The sequence below is a fragment of the Lingula anatina genome, chromosome 9 (assembly GCF_051362555.1).
Source record: "Lingula anatina isolate TDL-2025a chromosome 9, LinAna3.0, whole genome shotgun sequence".
Lineage (NCBI taxonomy): Eukaryota > Metazoa > Brachiopoda > Lingulata > Lingulida > Lingulidae > Lingula > Lingula anatina.
In genome coordinates, this window is record NC_141775.1 from 15108807 (window position 1) to 15134913 (window position 26107).

A 26107-nucleotide genomic window follows, 5' to 3' on the forward strand; every position below is an offset into this window, starting at 1 on the left:
CAATTCTTCAATTAAAATTACAAACAAACTGGCAGCCCACCTGTAAATTACTTGACCAACAAACATGCTCAAAATGGTTTTAACAATGCAAAAATCTGGCCTAGTCCAGCATGTAACTGGGTTATGGCCCGTGCTATATTCAGTTAGTTCATGAAAAAATTGGTGTTTTAACAACCCAGAGACAGTAGCATACAACTCTGGCACAGTAAGGTATCATAAGAAAACCTTTTTAGCTCATTTTGAGAAAGAAAAACGCAATAATTGAATTCAAGATAAAGAAAAACGTCAAACAGTAACCAGATGTTAAATCAGCAGTCACAATTTGCACATTGAAACATGACGCCATGTCAAGGATAAACCAACGCAATTTTAAAAAAGAAAACACCAAAATTGCTACACTGGAGTTAAAAAGGACGGAAAACACATTTTATAAACTGCCCGTATATACTTCATTCAGAACTTTTTCAAGTAGTGCAAAGTGGTAAATGGCATTTTACATATTTAAACAATGACAAATTCTCCTTTCACCCCTGGCAAGTAAAACGGCAATTTATGCGCCTCAATGTTCGTAAGGCGTCTGGACCAGATGGAATTTCACCTCGTGTTCTCAAACTCTGTGCTGACCAACTTGCGTACGTCTTTACTGTCATCTACAATTGGTCTCTACAAATCCGCAAAGTACCATTGCTCTGGAAGACGGCGTATATCATCCCGGTACCAAAATCCAACCGAGTTACCAGCTTAAACGATCTTAGACCCGTGGCTCTGACTCCGGTGCCCATGAAAATTTTAGAGAAATTGGTTTTAAATTTTATTAAAGAAATTGTGCCGAAAACCTTGGACCCACTGCAATTCGCTTATCGATCTAACAGAAATGTTGAAGATGCAGTTAATTTGTGCCTACACACTGTACTACAACATTTAGATAACAAAAACTCTTATGCAAGGATTTTATTTATTGACTACAGTTCAGCTTTTAACACAATTGTGCCAAAAAAAAAAAAAAAAAAAAAAAAAAAAACTATATTTGAAACTTTTAAACCATCTTAAGCTACCTGTTTTTATTTGTGACTGGATTTTAGACTTTCTTTTAGATAGAAGACAATCTGTTAAAGTCGGCTCCTTTAACTCAAAAATAACAGTCTTAAATACCGGTGCACCACAGGGATGCGTCCTTTCAACTTGTCTTTACTCCCTTTTTACCTATGATTGCACTAGTGTAAGCGACGGGACTTTTCTCATGAAATTTGCGGATGATACTACATGTACGCTTGTGGGGCTAGTCACTGATAATGACGAGAGTACATATAGAGAATCTGTTGAGTCGGTGTTAAGCTGGTGCGAGAGTAATGATCTTATCTTGAACGTAGCTAAAACCAAAGAAATGATAGTGGATTTTAGAAGGAATCAGAATGTAAAGGTGCCACTCACCATTGGTAATGTTGAAGTTAGTAGGGTAGAGGAATTTAAACTACTTGGCATACACCTTAACAGTAAATTGAATTGGAAAGATAACACCGCAAAGAGTGTAAAGAAGGCAGGGCAAAGACTGTATTTTTTAAGATCATTGAGAACTTTTACTGATAGCGTGCCTATTTTAGTCAATTTTTACAGGTGTGTAATTGAAAGCATTCTAGCGTACGGAATTATAATATGGTATAGCGGAACAGCTGGGGAGGAAAGGAAGAAATTAGCAAACGTTGTAAAAACTGCAAGCAGGATTATCGGTCAGGATCTCCCCAAGCTGGATGATGTTTTTAAGGACAGGATGGAGAAAAGAATTGTCAACACCATGAAAGACTCTTTCCATCCTGCATCTTCTCTTTTTACTTTTTTACCAAGCAACAGTAGACTTTTAACTTTTAAAGGCAGTAAACGCTTTTTAAACAGCTTTTTATCCAAGTGCAGTGACGCATTTTAATTTGATTTCAAAACTAAATTCTTAATTTATTTATTTATTGTATTATTTTATTATTTTACTATGTATATTGCTCCAATGGAAAATGATTTCCGATTTTTATAATTGGCTAAATAAACTCTTATCTTATCTTTGTAATGAACAACCCGACCGAGGCGGCGATACTATCTTATGCCAAATACCTCGCTTTTGTGAAAAGAGAATGTGCTGCATCTTCCTCTTAGTAGTGCCTATCATTATAGATAATACCTGTAAACATTAAGGTTCATTCCACGTGTTAGAAAACAGGCTCGTTCATAATTCGTTTCTACACATTGGTCATGTTTACTTTGCTCATAGCATGACTCGACATTAAGATCGCACGTAACTTTTGATTATGAAATACTGGACACGTATTTGCAATAATGATGCATATCTACATTTGCAAGTTTGTTTATATTTACCAGTGTAAAGGTTTTCTAATTCATTATTGGTAGGCCTACTATATAGGGCCTATATCTGCACATTTTCACTAGCTCAGTCTGATGTAAAAAGTACGAATAAAATATCTATTTATTATTCAGTTTCCCAACCATTAACTTCGTGAAAAACTGATGAAAATAATAAAACAAGTAGATTGTACTTCTTTTTGCTACATGCACAAACATCGTACAAAGCTCGTCTTTCAAGCATTCGATGCATATATATAGAGACAAGAATCGTGATGCCAAAATATTTTTCTGACTTCTCCCGAATATTCTTCTTTAAAATAGTTTTCCTGGTGTATTCGGTATGTCTGAGCACTTGGAACATACGTTTTTGGTTCTTTTTGATATTTTCAAACCACATATAAATTTTACGTAACTTAAATCAACTTATACTGGTAGGTACTGTTCACAATATTGAAAACTTCGCACATGCAGTCTGTCCGCCGATCTGGCATATCAATGCGTACATGTAAGCGGTGATCATTACAAAAACACCTACGCGCTTGCACAAAATAGTCCGCGACGTGTGTTTCGCGCCATGTTTGCAAAAATCCGTAGTTGTTATGTAAATCCATAAAACTCTGTGAATAACTTATTATTTCGCTTGAAACTTTCAAGGAATAAAATTTAGAACTTGATGTAAACGCACAATGTAAAATGAACATTTCAATTTCGACGAAAGCCTTGTATCAGTTGTCTAAAAATAGCACACGCATTTTTCTCAAGCAGATCGTGTTATTTTGTACCCTAAAATGAAACAATTGTAGAAAAAATGGTCAAACTTACTTTGTTGATATTATAACGATTTATACAACCATATATGCTGGAATTTAGCCAAAAAGAATAAAAAATTTGTACAACCGTCCTTTTTTTGTGAAATCCCTATTTTAGTGCGAATTATGTAGGTCACTTGAAACTGGGACTGTCACGTTGCACGGAGCAAGTGACTGGAGAGCGTTTTTCTCGGTAAATCTTGCATTTCGGTTGAAAAAAATTGAATGTTCAGCTTTTCAAGTGTATATTTATAGTATGCAATGTGTCACTGTCATAGTGAGAGTTGTTATGGAAAATAATACGCGAAAAAACGACATCGGTGCTGGAGATCAACCATGTTGCCATAACATATAGTGTAGCCTATATAGTTTTAGAATGGAAAAATCTGCCTTTCAAGTTACATAGCTTTGGGTTTGCCAACTAAAAGGTAAGTCTTTTTTTTTAATTCACTTTCATATAAGCGCCGAAATGTATAGAAATGATTTTGGAGTTACCTAGCTCCCTTCGCATAGTTCAGATGCACTTGTTGACGTTCGGTGCAGTACTAGTGAATGTTACATTTTGTTGCAAAGTTACAGTTGCACTTTGTTTACATAAAATGTGTACTTGCGTACCTTTATCCGTTGTATTTCCTTATGGAGTTGGAATCTAGACCTTTTCCAAAATAGGGTGTGTGTTCAGCATTACAAGTGTACTAAAGGTCTTTCTTGGGCAGTTTCCAAAGTTGTTTTACATTATAAGTTTAAATATAATGATTTTTTAACAATTTTTCCAATTTATCTGAAATTGTTGGTATTAAAATAAAAGTCTTCAAATTCAATAAGTTTTTGAAAAATAGTTTGTGAAGGCACAGCCACACTTTATGACCAATGCACACTTTATGACCTATGCATTGTGCTTTTTCAGTTTTAGTGAAATGCTGACAGCATACCTATCCCTGCCTAAGCTATAGCATGATAATGGACTATATGGCATGAAATGATGAAAAGATACCAGTTAGACAAAGCAAAAGGTAATTAAGTGTTTATATATATATATATATATATATATATATATATATATATATATATATATATATATATATATAAAGCCAATACTTCTGTATTTTTATAGCTGGCCTACATGTATTACTAGTAGTAGGACCAAGGAATTATTATTACTATATAGTATGATAAGAAATTACTTTGATAAACAACTGGTGTTAGACTGACAATGAGGTGAGTATTTTTTTATATTATGGATTTTTCATTAAATTTCAGTTTTTATCTGCTTTGTATAAATTTCTTGTTTCTACATGTATGATTTTATCATTTTATTATATTTTAGTTTTAACAGATTCCCGAATTATCATTTCATATCAGTTGACAATAAGGGAAGAGGTGTTCTGGTCAAGACCAGGGAAAATTATTTTCCATACGATTTTGTTTGATGGTGCTGTTGATGCAGATGTGACTGAACAATAGATGGTGTTTTGTAGAGTCTTGGATATTGTTTACTCTAGAAACCTTTCTCTCTGTAACATTATTTTCGTCAAGTATTATACAGGATGGGCTTTGACCCAAAAGACTTCCATTGAGAGTGGCCTGCCTTTAAAGAGCACATAGGTGGCATGTTTATAGTGAATAAAAGTAAAGTTATGTGTACTGATTTGTTTCAAGGCTAGGAGACCAAACAAAGATTAGAATACATACAATAATGCTAATTGAAATCGCCTTGTTCACCCTGTCCACTTCTCAGGTGGAGAGAGGATACAGTGCTCCCAAAAGAATCGAATCTGACTGGAGGTCAAGTTTGGGGAATATTATGCTTAAGTTAACAAAATGTTGACAGCAGTTTTATACGGGCCAAGTTTTGATTATAATTTAGTCAAGGAATCTATCAACACTGAATGGCAGGGTGGCACTATGGGAAAACAGCCCAGTTTTGAACTTGAAAATTGATTTTGTTTTCTGATTGTCATATCCAGGTAAATGACCTGGCCATTGAAGATTCTAAGGAAATAAAAAAATTGAAACATACTTGTATACTGATTTTTTTTTTTTCATTTTTAATGCACTTTGATCTGTATTTAATTACAAATTATATTCAAGAATTTTCAGCTGGGGATGATGTTAATTGTATGTCAGTTTTGGCTAAAGTAATATTCATAACTTGCTGGGGCAGGTGCTTCTCCTGCCCTCAGAATAGACATATCAAGTTGGCCAACGAGTTTATTGGAGCCTTGTTAACTGCTGTAATTTAAAAGGCAAAAAGTTAAAAAAAACTTTCAAAATGTTCAGTGCATATTCATGAGGCTGAATGAACATTTCCCAGGGACAGTACTTTAAGGACATGAGTTTTTAATGTTTACTTAGTTTTGTTTATCACACAGATTTCAAAAGTTTGCACTTTTAAAAAGAGAAATGTAAATTTTAAATAGATTAAAAGGGATATTTTTTTCAAATTACAATCGGGAGGGTCTTATTTTAGATAGTTTAATATGTAAGAGACAAAAATAGTACTAGTACAAAGAAATAAATCTTGAGCAGTAAAATAAGAGAACAAGGCAGAAGTGCAGATCTTAATATAATGAATAAACCGGTGTTGAATGATTTTTTTTATCAAAACCCTTTCAGGCTTTAAAAAGTACAACCTGGACATAGGCCAATACTTCATTGTAAATATTTATCTAATAAAAAAAATCTTGTTTTATTTATAACTAGATCTAGCAATATCTTTCTATATTGGTCAAAATTCACACTGGATTTCTTGTGGAGTGGATCATAACTATACAATTTTTGATGTTTTAAGAATGAAGCATATAACTCTTGGAATATTCCTGATGTTAGATGTACAGCACTTGTTCGGATTTTAATTTCATTACAACTTGTTTGCTCTGAAATTCAGAATATTTAAGAAAACTTGTAGTCTTGCCAAGTCGGGTCAGTGCTTCAGGTTGATCACGTGACGCTTTTTCAAATTATGATGAAAATGGGGTTCCATTTTTGTCGTCGTTTTGGAGATGCACTAATTTCCCCACACAAAATGGGTAAAATTGTAGGAGACATATCTTATGATATATCATTTGAAAGTTTATGATCTTATCTTTCTGCAGGATGTAATTCTTTGAAAAAATTTTGCGTTTCCTGCGATACATAATCACAGTAACCTACTGCACTTGAAAAAATCGATTTTGCCGACTTTTACACCGACTTCACGGGAATATGAACACTTTGCCAACCAGATGGGAGCCGAACGCAACATCTATATCATATTAACACAAAATACACTTGTTTACCTTTTAGAATATATATAAAACCTGGTGATATCAACATTGTAGCAATTTTGTCTAAATTGAAACACCCTAGTGTCACACGCTTCAAAAATACGAGTGCTTGGCGTAGAGTTCACCTCGTGCTAAAAAAAATGAACAAAGCTGAATTTTCAATATATATATATATATATATATATATATATATATATATATATATATATATATATATATATATATACTGCCAGAGACCCAGTTTAACCAGCTTTCATCATTTAGTTTTTAAAACTTTGTACAATTTAAATTTCTTATAGAGATCTTCAAATAGAAAATTTCAGACACCTGAAACGGGGCACCATTTGCAATCACCCGCGTGGATAAATCTTCCATTTTACCGTTCTGAATCTATATTTTATGACAATTAACCTTAAAATTCCGAATCCCTGGATACTCCCGCTTCTTTTTATAAACCTATCGTTTAATCACATCAACTGTTGACAAAAATACACATGAAAATATGAAGAGCTTAAAAGTCGTCCATTTTCACTCGATTTTGATGAAAGTAGTGCGAAAATGACCGTCGCTTCAGCCAGTGTGCACAAGCAGCTCAAAATCTGCGGACAGACTGTGTAGATGGGGTGGGGGCCATTTAGACGACACGAATAGGATCTTAACAAGACTCCTTGATTTCCTCAGATTTATGCTGCATATAATCAACCTCTTTGCTCGCTTTATAAAATATATGGAGACATGGGTATAAAAAGGTTGGAGGTTCAATGATATACCAGTAACTTAGGCATACTCCTTAAGTTAATATGATTTACGTCCTAATAATATAGGACTGAAACTACATTTGAAGAATCAGCGCACACGTGGTATGCGAGCCTCTACATGTATTTCTAAACTAAAAGATTTCTTTTAAAGATATAACATGGGTTCAAATATAAAATCATTGAAGGAGGACGTGCACTAAATGTAGTGTTTCACTGAAATATAAATTAACGGGAACTGACTGCAATAGGCCTAAACGAAACGACCCCCCCCAAAAAAAAAAAAAAATAAAAATAAAATAAAATAAAATACAGGATAACACAGCTACCAGTAGCCTACAGGGAAACATAAAAATAAGATTTACACAATTTACGCACATATATATACATGTTTGATTGATACAAGATAGGCCTACCTGATGTTTTTTATATCCACTGCTGGAAAAAATGCTGCCTACTTACGTTTGCAATTTTCGCTTCCGTTAAGCTGATATGGCAGGTATCCATTTGGACACTTTAAACCAGGTTCGCCTACAAAATTAATATAATATACAATATATTAGATGATATACGACAGCAAATTACCATTCGTCTTCATTCGCTAGGAAAAAATAAACAATTAATACAATACACCTGAAGTGCATTTTCAAACAGACTGATATGAAAGCTAGTCCCTAGTTTGCCATGTTTTGTATGTGGTTCACTTTCATTTAAGAGGTTTTGAGTTTTAAAAATAATCAAATTCACTAGAATTTCTATTCTTATTGGCAGCAAATTGATACAGCATTAAAAGGAAGAAAGTAAATTTACTTGTCATATACTCCTTTAAATGTATCCTTATTTTTTTAAATTCCTTATCAAAACTACATGGAAATTTATTATTTTTACATTGCTTCCGGTAGGGAATCATGTCCGGACACATTTTCGAACTTCCCCCATACAGGAAGATCATACTTTTTTATTTAAATTTAAAATGTACGATTTTGATATTGAAAACATAACAGAGAAAAGTATAAAATAAGACACAAGTCCGAACACGTATTCGAACTCCCCGATCACACAGGCAGATCATACTTTTTTTATCAGTCATAACAAAACGTTTGGTTTTTAGCTTACCAAGTTTGCATGACCTTACCTGTGGTGCAGTATGCCATGTTGCAAGTAGGAGGTGGTGTGATATGGTAAATGTAGAATTTGCTTGATCCAATGCAACATCTCTTTATGTCAACCTCCAAGTTGATAATTGGTTTACACATCTGCTGGGTCCTATAAATAAAGCACGCTTCCTTTGTCACTTCTTCATTACAAGTCAGGTTGGGATGCAGGTCCTTCAAGAAGATCGGCATACTGGTTGTGCAATCTCCGGACAGGGGTGTGCGGGCAGAGTCCGCCAACTGATGACCGGATCCTCCAAGAAACCGATACCATCCTGTATTAAGGATGTAGTCACATAATGCCGGTTCTGCAGGTTTCAATGTACTGTTTTGGTTCCTTCTTGGGTCAGATCGTGGTTCGTATATATAGCAAGGATCATCACCAGCTTGGCACGGGTACAACTGCACAGCCAAAATGACTATACTCCCTATGAAAGAAAATTATCCCAGGAATGAAAGTTGGTAATGTTAAAGACGTCCTTTAAATTCGGACAATAAAGGGATGAAAAGTAAATGCAATGAAGGCAAGCTTGTTGGGATGCAAATAAATGAACTTTTGATTAACAGAATAGCCATTCGTATCATAAAGGCAGTATTTTAAAGAAAGTAAATAAAAAGCAGTGCGATAGAAAAACTCAGATATCTACGACTACCGGTAGTTATTAATACATGTATTTCCAAAACTTACCGATTATTAGGAGCCACATCGCAGGGTCGAGGACACTTCAGTGCTTGTAAGTACTATGATGAATTGTTCAATCTCAACGTATTAAAAAGTTGCTCGTTTACTGAAACGGTAACAGCAAACAAAATTGATAGCAGCCACTTTAGCAGTTTTCTAAACTATCGTTCCCAGCTCATTGAACCATACGATTTGGTATTTGCTGGACCTTCTGCCAGATAATTATCGGTAATGTCAAAGATATCAACAGCCATATGACGGATCGCACACAAGCCAAATAGATTTGTCAAATGTGTCTGGTTTTGCATAGCAACCAGTGTGCAAATAATTTGATAAGGGCACTCAGTCGTTGACATAGGGCGATAATGCGGCTGGTGTATCTTCATCGTAATCATGCTTATGGCGTCAATATATCATTTTTATTAAAGTATAGACATAACAGACAGGAAGTTAAATATTGAATTATAACATGTGGCACCCCAACCACCCCTTTCAGCCGTAAGCTTTGACCTGAACGACAACTTAAAGATGAAATTGTTATGATAACATGTCGAAAATTTTAATAAGCCAGCGAGCTATTCACTTGGCACGTCCTGTTTACAAGCATGAGGTTTATTTGTGAATAATACAGCACGGTGCACGCATTCGGTTTTTAGCCTCCGATATTGCTGTCCTGCAGCGAGTGTTTTGAAGAGTACAGAATAATAGGCATTCAAAAGCTCCATGTCCATCGGCCATCGCGTATTGACCTACCCTCAGATTGTCTCTAGGGTCCATGTGTATTGATTATGATGGTCGCAGTAGCTGCTCAGTACTTTATTTCTGTATTCTGCGATAACAAGAGCTTTATGTGCTCGTGTATTTTGATTTTGCAACCTAAAATTGTTCCTGAAGTGCCCCTATGATGTTAGGCAAGTGGTTTCTAGTTTATTCCTGTATTTGGCGTAGTTCAGATTTCCAAATGTGACTACAATTGGCGTTTTGGCACAAAAACGTAGATTTTACTGCATTTTACTTGACTGCAAATATATATTATAAAAGGTGTGAGTTTTTTTAAGGTTGAATATTAACAAGGGCAAACATTTGAACCTGAAATATTCCACGCGGTCTTTACTTACCTGTCAACACACAACCCGAAGATCATCACGTGGAGAGTGACGTAATCCGATTTGAGCCGAAGTGCACTGAGAATTTCAGGGACGAGGTTCTTGGTGACCGTGTACGCCTCTAACTCAACCAACTCCACAGCATCACCACAGCAGTACCGGTGTGCGGAACCCATGTCACACTAAGAGAAATAATGTCTTTTTAAAATCTGGTACAACTGAAAAAAAAAAATTTTCGGAAGCAAATATACCAATAAATAAATAAATATAAAGAAAAGAGGAAAAAAAAAAGAAATAAGGTGGGAAATATTTCCGTCCTGCAGTTTCACAAAAGACAATGATTATAGACAGAATATGGTTTAAAGATGATAATCTAATTGTATTTACTTATTTCTTATACATTAGATACCTTAAATCGGTGAACAAACTGAAGCTGCATTAATTATTTTTCCATTCGGTCTTATATCAATACGTCTGGGGATAGTGCCCTCTTTACGGCGTATTAACTGATTTACAGCTATATTCGATCATTAGTATGATGAATGGCGCTTGTTTATATAATTGACGATTTTAATAGCTTTGATTGGCACTCAGTCAGGTAAGAGGTAAGCATTACTTTGTGGCATGATAGTGATCGACATACGTTTACTTTACTGTTAATGAATTTGACAGTTTTGGTTGGCACCCCTTAATCGCAAGATGTAAAAGTTCCGTTTATTCAACGAAGACAATTAATGACTATAATGTCCCTAATAGTCCATGTTTGTTTTCTTTCTTTTTTTATAATAATGCAAATTAATGATCACCGCAGAATTCTCGCATTCCCACTTACAATAACATAGGCAATTCACATTGTTTAAACCTGTATATAACAATGGTTTTGCCGATGTATCTTACTAATATTTAGTCAAACAAAGCCTTATACATTTGCAAGCGAGGACTAGCGAAAACGTCCCTCAAATCTGTGTAAATGAGCGAAAATGCTATCGGCATGCAGTTTAGCCGTATATATGCAGACACAGACTACATGTTCCTTCGTTTGAATCACACTGCACGCACAGTCTGTTTTCGCGTGGCCTTCTGACCCACCTGCCAATCAATCATCACTGCACTAAATTAAAAGCATTCACATCAACATAACTACCAATGCTTCCCCTTGTATGCTTTACAATCACACACTGTCAGTCTTCAAAGTTAATTAAGTTTTCTGTTATCTTAATAAAATTCAAGTAAATGCAATGCAGACCCATCCCACTCAGCTCCTGATAACAGGGGGTAATAAATACTGTCCCCCAGTACGCTTACAATCTACACCATGAATCTGCAAAGTTAATTAAATTTTCTGTTATCATCTTAGCAAAATTGAAGGGCACTCAGAGAGAGAGAGAGACAGAGAGAGAGAGAGAGAGAGGGAGCACGGAGCAGACGATAAAAAGGTTAGGAAGGCAACGCCACCGTTTTCCATGGGACTTTTGGAACTTTTTTGGGTCAATTTTTTTTCGGCAAAAGAAGAAGACGGATGTTGTACTTTAAGAAAAAGTCCCCTATTATGCTTTACAATAATATACTTTAAATCCGCAAAGTTCACTTAGTTTCCTGTTATAACCTCTCAGCAAAATTGAGGATAAGGTAAAGTAGACTTACCCATTCCTTGAAAAAAAAAAACGCAAAGAAAAGATCCTATGTTACACTTACATTGAGAGATCTTCTAATATTTGATTTAAACTTTCAAGTGACACTTTATTTTAGTCAATGATAACACAAAAAGAAGATAATCTCCAATCGAAGTAAATCATAGGGGTGGGCAAATGAAAGCTTTTTTGGGAAATTTAATTTCAGACAAGTGGATTCTATGGCCATTTTGCCTGCTGAATACAAATCTAATAAGTATTTTCATTTTAAATTACATCTGATATTGGTATCAAGTGATTTTTCAAAATGGCCACCAAACGCTCCCTCAAATCACATATTTCTCATGTAAATCTTTAAATATCAGTTCAAAGATGGCTTGTTATATGTCTAACCATATGATTTCATGATCAATGAGTGCAAATAGATACATCATTTCAGTTGGGTCACTTCATTTTGGGTTAAAAAAAAGGATTTTTTGGTCATTTTGAGGTAAAAATCACCCCAAAATCACCATTTCTGTGTACATAAATACAAATGTTTATAAAATATGCAACTGTGGCTTTTAAGTTGGGAAAAACAATATTACAACAAATATGGTCAATATTGTTCAAGGATCACATGAAACTGAAAAGTTTTGACATATAGAATAGGCATAATGTTAGTTACATACGGGAATATCTACAGTAGAACACTCAGTAGCAGAGCATTAAGGATATTGTTACTCTTTATTACCATCCAGATACCGAAAATGAGTTTTTTCCTGCATCTAATTATTCAATAATGTATCTGTCTTTGTGCTGCTTTGAAACAATGAAAAAATGTTTTCGTTGCAATGTATAAGCATAAGCAACTCAAAGCTTTAATCATCTATTTAACAGCTTTCTTTTTTGAGATTAGTTAGCAATCCATATGGGGCTTAACTTCATCCCTGAACAAGATTTTATCATGAAAATTGGCCAATGTACCACAAGGGCATGAGCTACAATCCCATGCCAACGTTTTGGTTTTTAAAAAAATGCTTTTGTTATGGAGTTATGAGTCCGTAATGACAGATCTTCTAAAAACAAAGGTATTACTTTGCTTTATCAATGATCAAATCTGAACTAAGGCTTTAAAAAATCGCTGGCAGGGTTTTGGGGTACTAAATGGTGTCATTAAATTGGCTTTGAAATAGTGATCACGGGTGTTCAGGTAAAACAGAAATTTGAGAAACCGATTTTTCAGTTTTTACCCCCAAACTGCAATTATGCCATCACCCGTAAGATGACATGTGTAAATGTTAATTAATGTAATCACTGAACACTGAAAATTTATTTATCACCGAAAAGAATGTATGTAAAGCAGTTAATAAGGAGTTTTGGGTGAGCAGTGACAATATCCTTATTGTCTTCATTTATAACCTAGTCACACTAGAGGCGGAATGAGCTAGAATGTAGTCGGAATGAAAATTTCTTGTTTATTCCTGGATATTTGAAGTATCTAAAAATTCTAAGCACATTCTAAATGTTTGGGTCCATTCTTGCGTACTGTTAAAACGTTTTGCTCATTCTCAAAACTTGCGAAGTGCATTCCAAGTGGAAAAATATCGAATGGCATTCAAGTGTATTCTAACTGCACTATGAGCGCATTCTTAAGATTCTTACGAAATTCCAACAGCATTCGAAACATTTTTATCACATTCGAGGGAGAACCGAAATGGCAAGGTGCTTCAAATCTTGTCAGAATGTTTCACATTGTGCCTCCAATGAGCAGGAATGCAACTCGAATGCATCTTGATTGCGGGCCGGAATTCAGCCAGCAACGAAACCACACTTGCAATGTATGGCATTTGAAGTGCATTCTAAATATTCTCACTATATTTAGACAGCATTAACGATATTCCTTATGTGATCCAACTACATTCGAGCTGCATTTGAGAGCTAATACAATACAACCGAAATGTGCACAAATCATTCCAGGTGGGTTCGAAGCGCATTTTGAGGTATTCTTACTGGAATTAAGGTCAATTTGATATTACCCAACGAACGTTTCGCGAATTTTGAAAATTCTTCATTATGGCTCATTCTGCTTGATTACTTCAGATTCCAAATAAGTGTGACAGGGGGCTTTACAGTGCCTTCTGGTCTCAGTGTATTTCTTGTTGATGCTTTCATGGTAGTGGTGAGATAATCTTAAACTACGCAACTGAAACTAAGTACTATTCCAAGGTCAAGAGCTTAGAGGTTGTAATAGGTTGGTGTCACCTGACAAAGTTTTACCTGTTCTGAAGAAAAGGGAAATTATACAGCATAAAATTTGTTGGTACACACCCATGAAGGTATTTTCAGCATTGTTTTTATACCAAACTGTAATCCATGAATTCAGTATGTACATAATGGCCATTATTTATATTTATCTTAGGCTCGAAGTGTATATTTTTTACAGATGTCACCTTAACAATATTGCCAATGTCTTGAATATGCTCATATTTGAACTCAGCAGCCCTCAAAACATATAGAAAGACATATTACACATCATTTTTATGTACTTTACTGTGAAAATATGGCCAAAAAGCCATTTCCCGCCTTTTTTCACAAACAAATAGCAGATACCAATATAAATCTTTAGCTTTGGTAAAAAATATTGTCAGATTTGTGTTCAGCAGCAAAAATGGCCATAGAATTCACCTGTTTTAAAAAAAAAATTGTCATTTGCCCACCCCTACAGTTACTAAATGTAATTCGTTGCAAACAATAGTGATAAGGACTAGGCCAACTATCTTTAGCAGGTTTATAACAAAATCGCATACAGTGTGCCGTGTTTTTTAACAATCGAAAACTTGGCAGTTGTCCATTAAATAAATATCATATATTGTTTGAATGTTTTCAGTCGGGTTTATTGGGAATAAATGCATCCAGTACCAAAACATTTATAGCCAAATTAAAGGTTGCATGTTACCACATTCCTGAGAAGTTATAAGAAAAATGAGCAAAGCAACGACCTCCATCATTTATTGCCTTCACAAGCAAAATATGCAAGAAGTCGTGGACGTATTATCATGCTTAGGTAGTTAATTTTATCTTGGCCCAAACACATACTATATGTTTTAGAATGTTAGACCTTGTTTAATTATTTTTTTACACTGTGAAGGCCCGGCCAAAATCTATCGCTACTTTGATCACCATACATTGTATGTCCCACACTTGATTTCTACTAAGCCAAAAAGGGGAGTAGAAAAAACAGCGAAGTTTTAACTAAATACTTTTAACTAAATACTCTAAAAAAACAATCATGTTCGTCCTTAATATTGGGAACATTTGATATGGACATTCCATGATACAAAACTCCAATTTCTGCTTGAAAGAAGCCCCAAATTTATTCTCACCAATAACAATGTTACTCTTTTCGATTAAATGTATGCTCATTGAGCGGGTGTTTGCTTTTTGCTCACGTGCAGCTTACATTAAAATGATGATTTCTTTGACAGATATATATTTTGTGAGACCTTATTTGTATATGTAGGACGGATAGGTACGACGAAAGACTATCGTTTTCCTCATTCAACTTTAACGTATTGTTTAACTGTGTTAAACGAAAGAGAAGGAAAATGAGATCACCTCTTTTTTTATGCTACTAAAAGCTTTTATTAGTATGGTCGATCGACACGAACAAAGCACGCATGTGACAAGCAATAAAATAGAATGTTGAGCCGGTAGATTGTATTTGACTTATTCTTAGATTTTGCATCGAAATGCGATTTTTTAAGGTACATTAATATTGTTCAATCAGTCGGCCAATAAATTTCAACACTAAACAATTTAAGCATGAACAAAAGCCAATCGCAAAGAGACGGTTGATTGGCGACATTCAAATATAAAATGAGAACATCGGGGTGGGTAAGCAGTGGTAATGTTACACAACAAAGCTTAATATGGTTGCTACTTCTGTCTGTTAAGATAACTTTTCATTATATCACACACCAAAGTTCAGTGAGCATCTTCAGAGCGTTTGATCTGTTGATATAGTCATCGATTATCTCCATAGATTTTAAAATCAAATTATTATTCAAAATCACACAAACAGTGAACCTAATAACATGGATATTTTTGTTCCCGTGGATGTGTTTGGGTTTCAGATTGTTTATCCAGTCGGGATATTCATCCAAGCGGGACAAAAGGTTGTTTCCATGGTGCTTGACATATGTAACCGGGAAACTGATCACAAGGTCTGTCTACATAACTGATATTACGTACATATACAGTTATAACTTCCTTCCACGTTCACACAGTCAGCATATCGTCCACATAAGTCCTTGTCTAAGCACTCCGCAATTTCTGAAATTAATCGATTTCAAGTTTATTCTTTGGACATAACATGAAGTGTCCAAAATTTTAAACAGTGTAATGTCTATGTTGTATTTGTCTTTTCTGTATCATGTTATATCTAAAAGTGCTGTACGTATTAAATTGTATTTCGGAAAACTATCACGACAATGTAATAGCAATTTATGTTGATGGTAGAGTTGGTGACTCATTTTAGTAACACTTCATTTGTGCGAGATGTTGAGTTAATGGTGATTCATCTGCAATTACATGCTGCGTTAAAAAAGATGTACTATCGATTGTGAAATATATTTGCAGCGTTGTTATATAAGGTAAGTTGGACAGAGTTAGTTCGCAATCACCCAAGGTCGCTTAGGGATCTACCTACACATAATCCATTATCATCGTTTTCGTAGCCCCGAGGGCATATACATTTCCATTTGCTTCCTGAGCAGATGCAGGGAAGTCCACCACATTGGGAACACGGCATGGCCGGTTCTGAAAGGTTGTAAAAGAATTTAAGTTTCGCGAAAGAAAGGGACAAACCCGGTTTGTTACATAAAAACGTTGAACATGGTATAACATAAACATCAATTCTGATATTTTAAACAATTTTTTTTCATTGACAAAATTTGTACCTGACATTTTCGTCCAATCGGTGTTATTTATCCTCACATCACATGCACGGCATGCTTCGTTCACAGGGTCCGTCTCTCCGTCTTCATAACAATAGCCGTTAATCAGGCAGGCGTCAGACTGAAATAAAGGGATCCAATGGTTCAATGTTAGGTAAACAGTTGCATTTGCACATAAAAATGTAGTAATATTTTTCTGGAATTGTGTTAGGTCATAGAGCGTTATCTCGTCAGCGTACTGAACCAAATTAACCTTGCGTAGTATACATACCGCAACCAACATCTAATGAGTCATGAAATCTAAAGTGAAACATTTAAAGATATATTTTGTTTCTTTATGATGATATCACCGTCTTTACTATGGAAGAATAAGAATCATGTATACCATTATTTTAAAATACCTTAATGACGCAAGAATGATTCTGACAGTTCACGCAATGAGAATCAAAAATAGTCACTCTGGTGGAGTTTACAGAGAAGTTATGTCCATCATTGCTAATTTGAAGATCAAAACTTTGAACTGGCGTTCCCACAGCTGTTGTTTCGACCAGCGGTGTATCAATGGGTTGTTTTGGTAACGGACAGATCATCTCTGCATATGAAAGTAATTTTGCGAATGTTGTGTACGTGTCCGCCACATCGATACGTCGTCCCGCCGTAAGGTTCACCTGTGAATTATCAGTTTAAATTAGTTTTATATAACTTGAGGAATAGATCTGATTAAGGAAACACCTCTAAGTTACGAGGTCTTAATTGCAGATAACAAAGTGTGAGTCTTTATTTTATCCATATCTACGAAACACTGCCTCCGGTGAATAATTATTTTCATACCGAATTTGAACTAAGATATATCCTTTTACGAAGGGCTATCCCTACCTTATGCATTATAAATCTACAGGAGACGTTGGTGCCGTCAGCAATGTTAGATGCGCGCAAAGTCATTGCTTCACATCTCCGAGTACGAATGTCACATACGCCGGCCCCATCAATATCCACCACTTCCGGTGCTCGATTTGCGTCGACAGAGCAATCTACGGCGGTAAATCCAGGATAGCATCTACATTCACCATCTTCACATGTTCCTTTACCGCTGCATTTGTTTGGACAGACGAGTTTACTTATCTTTTCAATGTCCTCCATTCTAAAGTTTATTGGAGCAGAAGTGCCAGGTGGGTTCGTTGAATTTGCCGTTCCATTGGGCGCTCTGGCAACTGGCGGTGGAAGTTTGGTTCTACGCGCTTCAATAAGACACCCTACTTCCATGTTCTCGACTGCCAGACTGCTAGACACAGATTTGTCGTCGGTCAACTGAAAAGAAGTATTTTTAAAATGTCACCAAATTAAACAAAGTGATTTCCCCAAAGCGGTGTTACTTGTAATGACTAGCAGCAAATACACTCACGTCACATGTTATTGGGGTGCTTCATAGCCTGAAAGGGCCCTGATGGTATATTGCAGTTTACTTTGGTTACCAATTATGTTACTTTACTTTTTAAGTGAAACCTATTCAACCTTAACAAACGGTAGTCGGCAAATGACAATCTGAATTCACAATATAAGACATGTTTAAATCATGATCCTTACCTGAATGCCCCCCACGCACTGTTTAATGCTTTCACTGAAGTCAAAGTCTGGAACATTTGTGCATAAGTTGTACACTGGGGACTTCTTGATCTCTCCGATACAAAACTCTGTGGCCGTTGCCTCCGTTTCCCCACTCTTAGTTGGCCATTTCGGTTTTACTGCTGGTGCAACGTTACGTTCGTTATAGTCAAAGTGGTAGGAATAGCGCGAGATGTCCTGTATGATTTCATCTGTGGTATCTATTCCACTTCGAACGCCTCTTCTGCGCCTTTTCTTTGTTTGAAGGGATGGGATGGAATTTGTTATATCGGTGGCTTTTGATGCTTCGCTTTCTTTTTTAACATCTTCGTTGTACTTGCAAACTATTTTCTTATTCTCACAGGAACAGTACTTTTTGTTGTCCAATGATTTGCGCTCAGTGAATTCTTCCGGGTCAATATTCGAATCAAAATACGTACGTCTGTTCAACCCAGGAACTCTTAAAATAATAAAAGAATTGTCAGAAAGAGGGATCGTTTCTACCTTTACGTGACCCTAAAGCGATGTACAAGAGTTATTTACGAAATGGTCTGACTTCTTGGAATTACTGTGAAGATGAAATGCAGTGTATAAATACTAGTTTAATAATAAAGTGACATTTGAATCCGTATACTAGTTTAATAATAAAGTGACATTTGAATCCGTATACTAGTTTAATAAAAGAGTGACATTTGCAATCAGATTGGGACCACAGCATCTACAAAAGAATAAACCATAACTTTGTGTAATTGTCAAAATAAGAACAAATATACGACCAGACATTTGAAGGAGGTGCAGTTTGAAAGCTAATTTCAAGGATTAATTTGATTTATGCCTTGGCATGACGACTTTGTTTTAGTCGTATAACAGGCCTACCCAACTACCAGACGCGGCACCTATGGATCCTGAATAAACTGGTATATCAGACCACATTACCCGTTTTCAAGGTGTGTGTCAGATCGCATTACGGAGTATCAGCCACTTCACCCATTTTGCCTGGCGCGCGATGTGATAGTGATGATCCTAAGCGATACCCGGATGACAGGTAGGCCTACAAAATTTGTGATGAGGTATGATACTCCATAATGCGATCTGACACACACCTTGAAAACGGGTAATGTGGTCTGATATACCGGTTTATTCAGGATCCGTAGGTGCAGCGTCTGGTAGGCCTGTATAATAAACCAGTAGAAGTGGCTTATAATGCGTTACTGTAAATCCAGGCTCGCTTTTCTTTTGTAACTTTAAAATCCTTACTTCAGTTTACTGGGAACATTCGTCTCTCGGATACCATCAAAGTCTCCGCATATTCCTTCCATTCTTTTGCCTCTAAAGAACGGAGGAGCACTGACTTTAACATTCAGCCCGTAACGCGAATCATCAGACACTCTTACCCAGGCACCAGATGGTAAATTTATCTGAAATCGTTACAAATGTTTTAGTAAGGTTCATATCTGTAATAAAAAGCACTGTTTATCGTATGTGCAGAATAACTTATTTGGAAGTTCACAAAACTGTCTTCGATCTTAACCAGTTTTAACAATTAGGCTACGAAGAGTACACACTGCAAATAATGTTTTTGATATTTGCACATTTAATGTTGGTTGATGAAAACTGCATGTGGTTTTCACTGTAGAATTACATATATCAGTCATTTTTGTTTTTTTATAAGAAGTACAATTAACATTGATGTTTATATAACATGAAATAAGAAAAACATTAAATTCAGACGAACATTTATTTACAAAGTATGAGGGCGAATCATTTTAATCACGAGATATTTACAAATATTTATATAAGATCAAGTAAGAAAATTATTTAATTCATGCAGACATACATTTATCTACAAATCATGAGAGCAAAACTTTTTAATTGCAAGATATTTACAAGTAGGAAATGTTAATTTCTATTACCCTCCAGGCCTTGCCTCCCTGTTCCTTAAACATGTACGCCCCGCTGGCTCTTCCATCCCCTTGCTTACTCAAAGACCGATGCCAGATAAGAGGAGACACGTCGTAATTGTCATGGCGGTGAACCCACCAGTTACTGTGGCATATGTCAACAATGAAGATGTCATTGTTTTCGCGAGCAGCAACACCGCAGTTACAGGCAATTGCTCTTGATTTTGTTGCACTGCAGTTCCAATGTCTTACTCGAACCTAAATATTACAATAAATGAGGTGAATATAACGTCATCATCAACTTGTGGATTATAAACTTTAATCTTTTTCATAATCATAGTGAGCATTGCAAGCGGAGATAGGCTTTTATCACTTTTATATACTATATACCAATTAAAAACCTATATGCAACTGTATAAAAAATAAGAACGCTTTGTGCGCACGTCATTAGACTATGGACCGGTCATTATTAACTCAGAGGGGGCTGGGGCGGAAGAGAATATGCCTGTGATACATGAGCAAAAAAGTTTGAGACCACTTCCGATAGCACTCACTATTTTGGGACCACTTTTGAATTCATTAAAAAATTTAGGACCTTCATCAAAATAAAATTACTAATTCATTACTCGAAGTAAAGTGCTATGTGCTTTTACATTTTATTTATTTGTTCCTAAGGGTTTTTCAAGAAAAAGGTTTATCATTTGAAACCCAAGTACTGCCTCTTTTATCATTTTGCGTTAGTGTAACGAAACTGAGGGTCCATAACAGAAAGTCCGCCCTCCATTTAGTTATAATGGTTAGGGTTAGCCTGACCTAAGTGGGTCAAAATATAGGGCGAGGCTGAACTACAGGGTTGCTACTTAATATGGAATATTTTATTATCATTGTTATTTTTGAGTGCTGATTAATTTTTTTTTGGCTTTAGTCATTAAAAAAGTATGTCACTGAGTGATAATAACATCCAGTCTTCTGTTGTGAGATATTTTGGTCAATAATATCAAATCTGACATAAGATGCTATTCAAAAGAAAGGAACACCCCCAGAAAACCAAATCAACAGTTGGATATCGGTATAAACTTTAAGATAAGATATTAAAGAAAATGATAGCCTCCGGACAGTGATATGTTACACAAAGACCTCACTACAGTAAATCATGAAAAGTCAGTTATTGCAGGCATGACCTCCAGCTGCCGCTTGCAGCGCCCTCATCCTACATGGCATACCCTGTGACACGTTTTTTAGAGTGTGGGTGGGGATATCATTCCACGCAGTGATATTTGCCTGTCGCAGTTCATCACTATTTACCGGCCGAGGACCAAAGCTATTAATTCTGTGAGTTACATCCGCCCACAAATTTTCAATCGGGTTCATATCTGGGGAGTTTGCAGGCCAGGGCAGTTGCTGAACCCATTGGTCTGGAAGAAAAACAGTGATTCTGCGGCCTCGATGTGGGGTTGCGCAGTCGTCTTGGTACAAAAAGTTGTTCCTGAAGATAACTCTTACCAAGCGAAGCATTGTTTGCTGTAGAATGTCTCTGTAGGAATACTGGATGAGGTTGCCTCCTAGAAAAACCAACTGGTTCTGGGCACCGATATGAAATGCTCCCCAAACAGAGACGTTACCATCCCCTGCTTGTAACTTAGGCCGCACACAATCATCGTTTTGTGCCCCTCGTACACGTCAGTGGTCACGGATTCGACGATCAACCCTAAAAAATCCATATCTGGCCTCATCACTGAAAACGACACTAGGCAAAGACGGATCGCCGAACAGAAATTTATAAGAACACTAGACACCTTGAATAATTGGTTCAATAGGGACAATAGTTCTTTAAATGAGTATTGATTTTTTTCTTTGTTACGTAATTTTGACGTTGTTTACGTATAGCACGCTTTTGAGCCATCGCATGTCTTCAACACATCACCGACGTCACGTACCCTAGGAGTTTGTTTTTTTACTTTTTGTTCATAATCCCCGAAGAAGGCCCAGGGGCCGAAAGCTCGGATTGCATTTAACAACTATAAGTAGATCTTTCTAGGTACATCAATATATATACTTCTATTATTACCAAGATCTATGCGGTGAATCAACATGAATACTTTGGAGGACTTCACAAACGGTTCATGATAAATGTTGAATTACCTGGCAATGGCTGTCCGTTTCGGGCCATTTTCTATGAGAGCAAGAATCCCATAGTAAGCTGCGCTGCTTAGCAGTCGAACCATATCTTCAATAAGGTACCTGTCAAGTTTCAGAGCGATCCCTTTGTTGCTTCTCTAATCACACTCTAAAGATTGACCAAACCCATGCGTTTTTATACAAGGGCAGAAATTGCCGAAAATACCACCCCTCACATTTCTGACCACAGGAAATGCAACTGCATGCATTAATTGTTTCGAGAGTTGTGTGGTAATTAGGTAATACACCTGGCTACACATGGAGTGACACCTCGCTTTGGATTTAAAGTAGTTAGAGAGAAATTAAATGTTTTGTAGAAAATTTACTCGCCAAAAAATAATATTCCATATTAAGTGGTAACCCTGTATGTGGGAAGAGAACTCTCTTTCATGGTGGACTGTCTGGCAAGTTACACCTGCTTTTGAAGTTGACGGAATTGTTCGTGACTAATACAGAAATATTTGCAGGCAAATACCTGATAAAGCTGGCAATCTGAGGTAAGAGTAAAACAAATAGAAAAAAACAGGAAACTTTAAGTTAGAGAAAAACAGATGGAAGAAGAGTTTATGGCTGGTAAGAAGCTGGACTTACACATAACCACAAAGCCAACTGATGCCATAACAAATACAACAAATACTGTATGTACAGAGAAGCATAATACACAAAACTGGGAAACGATTTCATCCAGAGCCTCCTAAAGACCTATTCCAAAATTGTATGTATTCTTCCTAATGTTACAAAGGCTAATAATAATAATAATAATAATAATAATAATAATATTAATATTTATTTTGAGTCTAAAATCCAAATGGATTCAGTAGACTTAACAATACAAATAAAAAATACACACACTGGGCAAAAGAAGTGTCACCCCCTAACTCAGAGTAATATAAGTAGGCAGATCTTGGGTAGTTATAATGCCTGGTCTACTTATAATGTGACTAATGAGTATAAAACCGCTATACCATGGAGTTGTATTGTTGGTCTTGTACATGTACAGCAAATGTTATTCCTGTCTTCCTCCAATATGGCAAGATACAGGCAATTATCTAACGGTTATAGGTACAAGTTATTAACCTGAAGAGGCGGAATATAAGCAATGTCAGAATATCGACACAATTGAATTGTTTAGTCAGAACCGTGCAGAGGGTCTGGTCTCGGTATAGAAACACTGGATCAAGAGACAAATTGCCTCTGATGGGTCGTCCAAGAAAAACTACTGGCCGTGAAGACCGACGACTGATTTTGATGTCCAGGTTGTCAAAGTTCGACACTGCTTGTCAGTTGACAACACAAGAATGTGTCTGTGAAAATTGCTAGGCGTCGGTTACATGCTCATAGAGTGTACAGCAGGGTAGCAAGACTGAAACCTCTTATATCGTTACGAAACAGGCAACGTAGAGTGAACTGGGGTGAACAGGACCTGGAACTGGACAGTCCATGACAATTGGTCCTATATATCTTTTTTCTGATGAGTGTCGCTTTGGTCTGACCTCTGATGACAGACGGGTACGATGCTGGCATACTGCTGGAAAAGCATTTGAACCACATGCACTGAATTTTCGAACCCGGAGCAGCACATTCATCATGGTTTGGGCTGCATCAGCATTCATGGCGTGGGCGAATTGATAGTGGTTGATGGAAACATGAATCACTAGAAATATATCTATGTTTTGGAGTCAGGCTTGCTACCATCTATTACTAACATGTTTGGTGACAGGAATTATCCATTTGTTCACCAGGATGACAATGCTCCTTGTCACAGGCCCAGAGCAGTTGAAGATTGGTTTGACCAACAGGACATTCGCAGGGTGATGTGGCCTGCCCAGAGTCCGGATACAAACATAATAGAAAATGTGTGGAATAATATGTCAAAACTTTTGACAAATACCCGTCTAACCAGCAGAGAAACTATGTTATATTCAGTGTTTCATGCTTGGGCCAGCATAAGCCCTGAACGCATCAATCAATTATATGACTCCTTGCCTCGTAGACTGGCACCTATTATTAGGTCACGTGGCTATGCCACTAAGTACTAATTTTGGACTTGAAACTGCATATTTTGGTAGAATGTATATTTTGTTCTCATTTTGTGATTTTTTTGTGAAATTTGATGTTAATAAAATGATACCAGGAGCATATCATTCCACAGTCATTTATCTCCCCCATAGTATTGGTTCAGTAGGGTTGACACTTCTATTGTCCAGTGTGTGTAATAATAAAAAGGCCAGTAAAATTAATTAAAACGGAAAAGTTGAGTAAAGCAAATTATGTAGAAAGTAAAATGTTACTTAATCACTGACTGAAACATGCTTTTATGTAGCCAGTGAAGTTGTTAGAGAATAGGGGTAATGTGATTACTCACAGTGAATAGGGATGGGTGCATTGAACAGAAAGAATCTTACCTCAAACAGCAGACTATCCGTTTTCAGACTGGTCAAGACAAACTCTCCCACATCCATAATGTCATAAGTGCTATATATATGTGTAAGAAAAGTAAGAAAATTGAACAGCACATATATATGCGTTGTATCTACACCCCATGTTAAGCATGTGATCTTTTTAAATTCCATATAATAAATATAAAATATTCAGACCTTAAACTTACAGACACACATCATTCATAATAATAATAATAATAATAATAATAATATACTTTACTTCATAATTTGAAATTATATTTTTGCTTATATTTTAAACGATTGATATTGGTTTTTGTTTAAACTAAAGATATATTAATAGATAAGTACAAATAGAAAAAAACTAATGCACTTTACTTGAAGCCGACATTAACAAACTTTAGAAACTAGTGTTATTCTGCCTGTATAATATCTACTTACAACCCATCGAATGTGTAAATGTGAGGGTCATTGTTTGACGAGCACTGCCCTATAAATCCTTCCTTTACGCGAATCTGTAGAACCAAATAGAATGTTTAGCTTGAATATTAAACGAACGCCCACAACGTCGAAATTATATTTAAACAAAGTGAAAAAAATCCACCAATTATTGGTCTCTGTAGAGAGATACGAAGGACATAATCTGTACATGTAAAAGGTGCATGACGATCTCATTTAGTCTTGTACGTAGCAAGCACAAATGAAGGAAAAATTAGTAAACGAAGCGAATAGGTGTATACATCACATTAATTACCATCATGTGAAACAGGTGTTTTAAACTTCATGTTATCATGAACAAAATGACTTAACACCTACCGGGATTTCGGGTATCTTGTAGCCGTCCCAGATGCTTTTCCTTCCGAGTATAAAAGGAGGATCTTTATAAAACAGCCTACGAAATGATAAGTATCGAACTGGCCAATTCCCTCTCCAATTATTTCCAGTAAACACGGTACTTATTTCAAAACTCTTAGATTTTATTGGTAATTGCACTGCTGTTTCATTCAGCAAGAACGTGACAGAACAATCGCTTATTCCTATACTGTCATCATTTATTTCATATATAAACTGAACTTGGCGAAAACCGATGTGACTAGATTTTGTTATCGGGAGGGTTGACAGCAGCTGTAGTTTCAATGGCCGTTGGTTTCCTCTGTATAAGAGAATGGTGCTGACTTCCTTCTGGCTTTCATATTCCACGACCTGTAAATGTTAAGAAATCAGTTTACTTTAGAAAACATATTTCACAGCACTACTGCTGACCTAGCCACAACAATTGAATAAATGCATTCATGTAGAGTACCACATATAGCAAGAAGTCAACATGCAATTCCAACC

General features: G+C 36.1%; 1 protein-coding gene across 2 annotated transcripts in view; it reads right to left on the reverse strand.

Annotated features, from left to right (window-relative positions):
• LOC147759960 (von Willebrand factor D and EGF domain-containing protein-like) overlaps window positions 1-26107 on the reverse strand; it is a 91636-nt gene that overhangs the window by 53630 nt on the left and 11899 nt on the right. The window contains exons 6-16 of one of the 2 annotated variants that reach the window (XR_015331196.1): window positions 25586-25972; window positions 25211-25284; window positions 24776-24845; window positions 20205-20450; window positions 19549-19709; window positions 18274-18751; window positions 17566-17997; window positions 17091-17357; window positions 16693-16810; window positions 16443-16552; window positions 15986-16066 (exon numbers count right to left, since the gene is read on the reverse strand). Coding sequence is in view for 1 of the 2 variants with exons in the window: in XM_086996125.1 (XP_086852251.1) it covers window positions 16049-16066; window positions 16443-16552; window positions 16693-16810; window positions 17091-17357; window positions 17566-17997; window positions 18274-18751; window positions 19549-19709; window positions 20205-20450; window positions 24776-24845; window positions 25211-25284; window positions 25586-25972 (2361 nt within the window). In the remaining variant the exon portion in view is untranslated. Of the gene's footprint in view, window positions 1-15352; window positions 16067-16442; window positions 16553-16692; window positions 16811-17090; window positions 17358-17565; window positions 17998-18273; window positions 18752-19548; window positions 19710-20204; window positions 20451-24775; window positions 24846-25210; window positions 25285-25585; window positions 25973-26107 lie in introns of those variants that run through there. The other variant, XM_086996125.1, reaches the window with a different exon arrangement.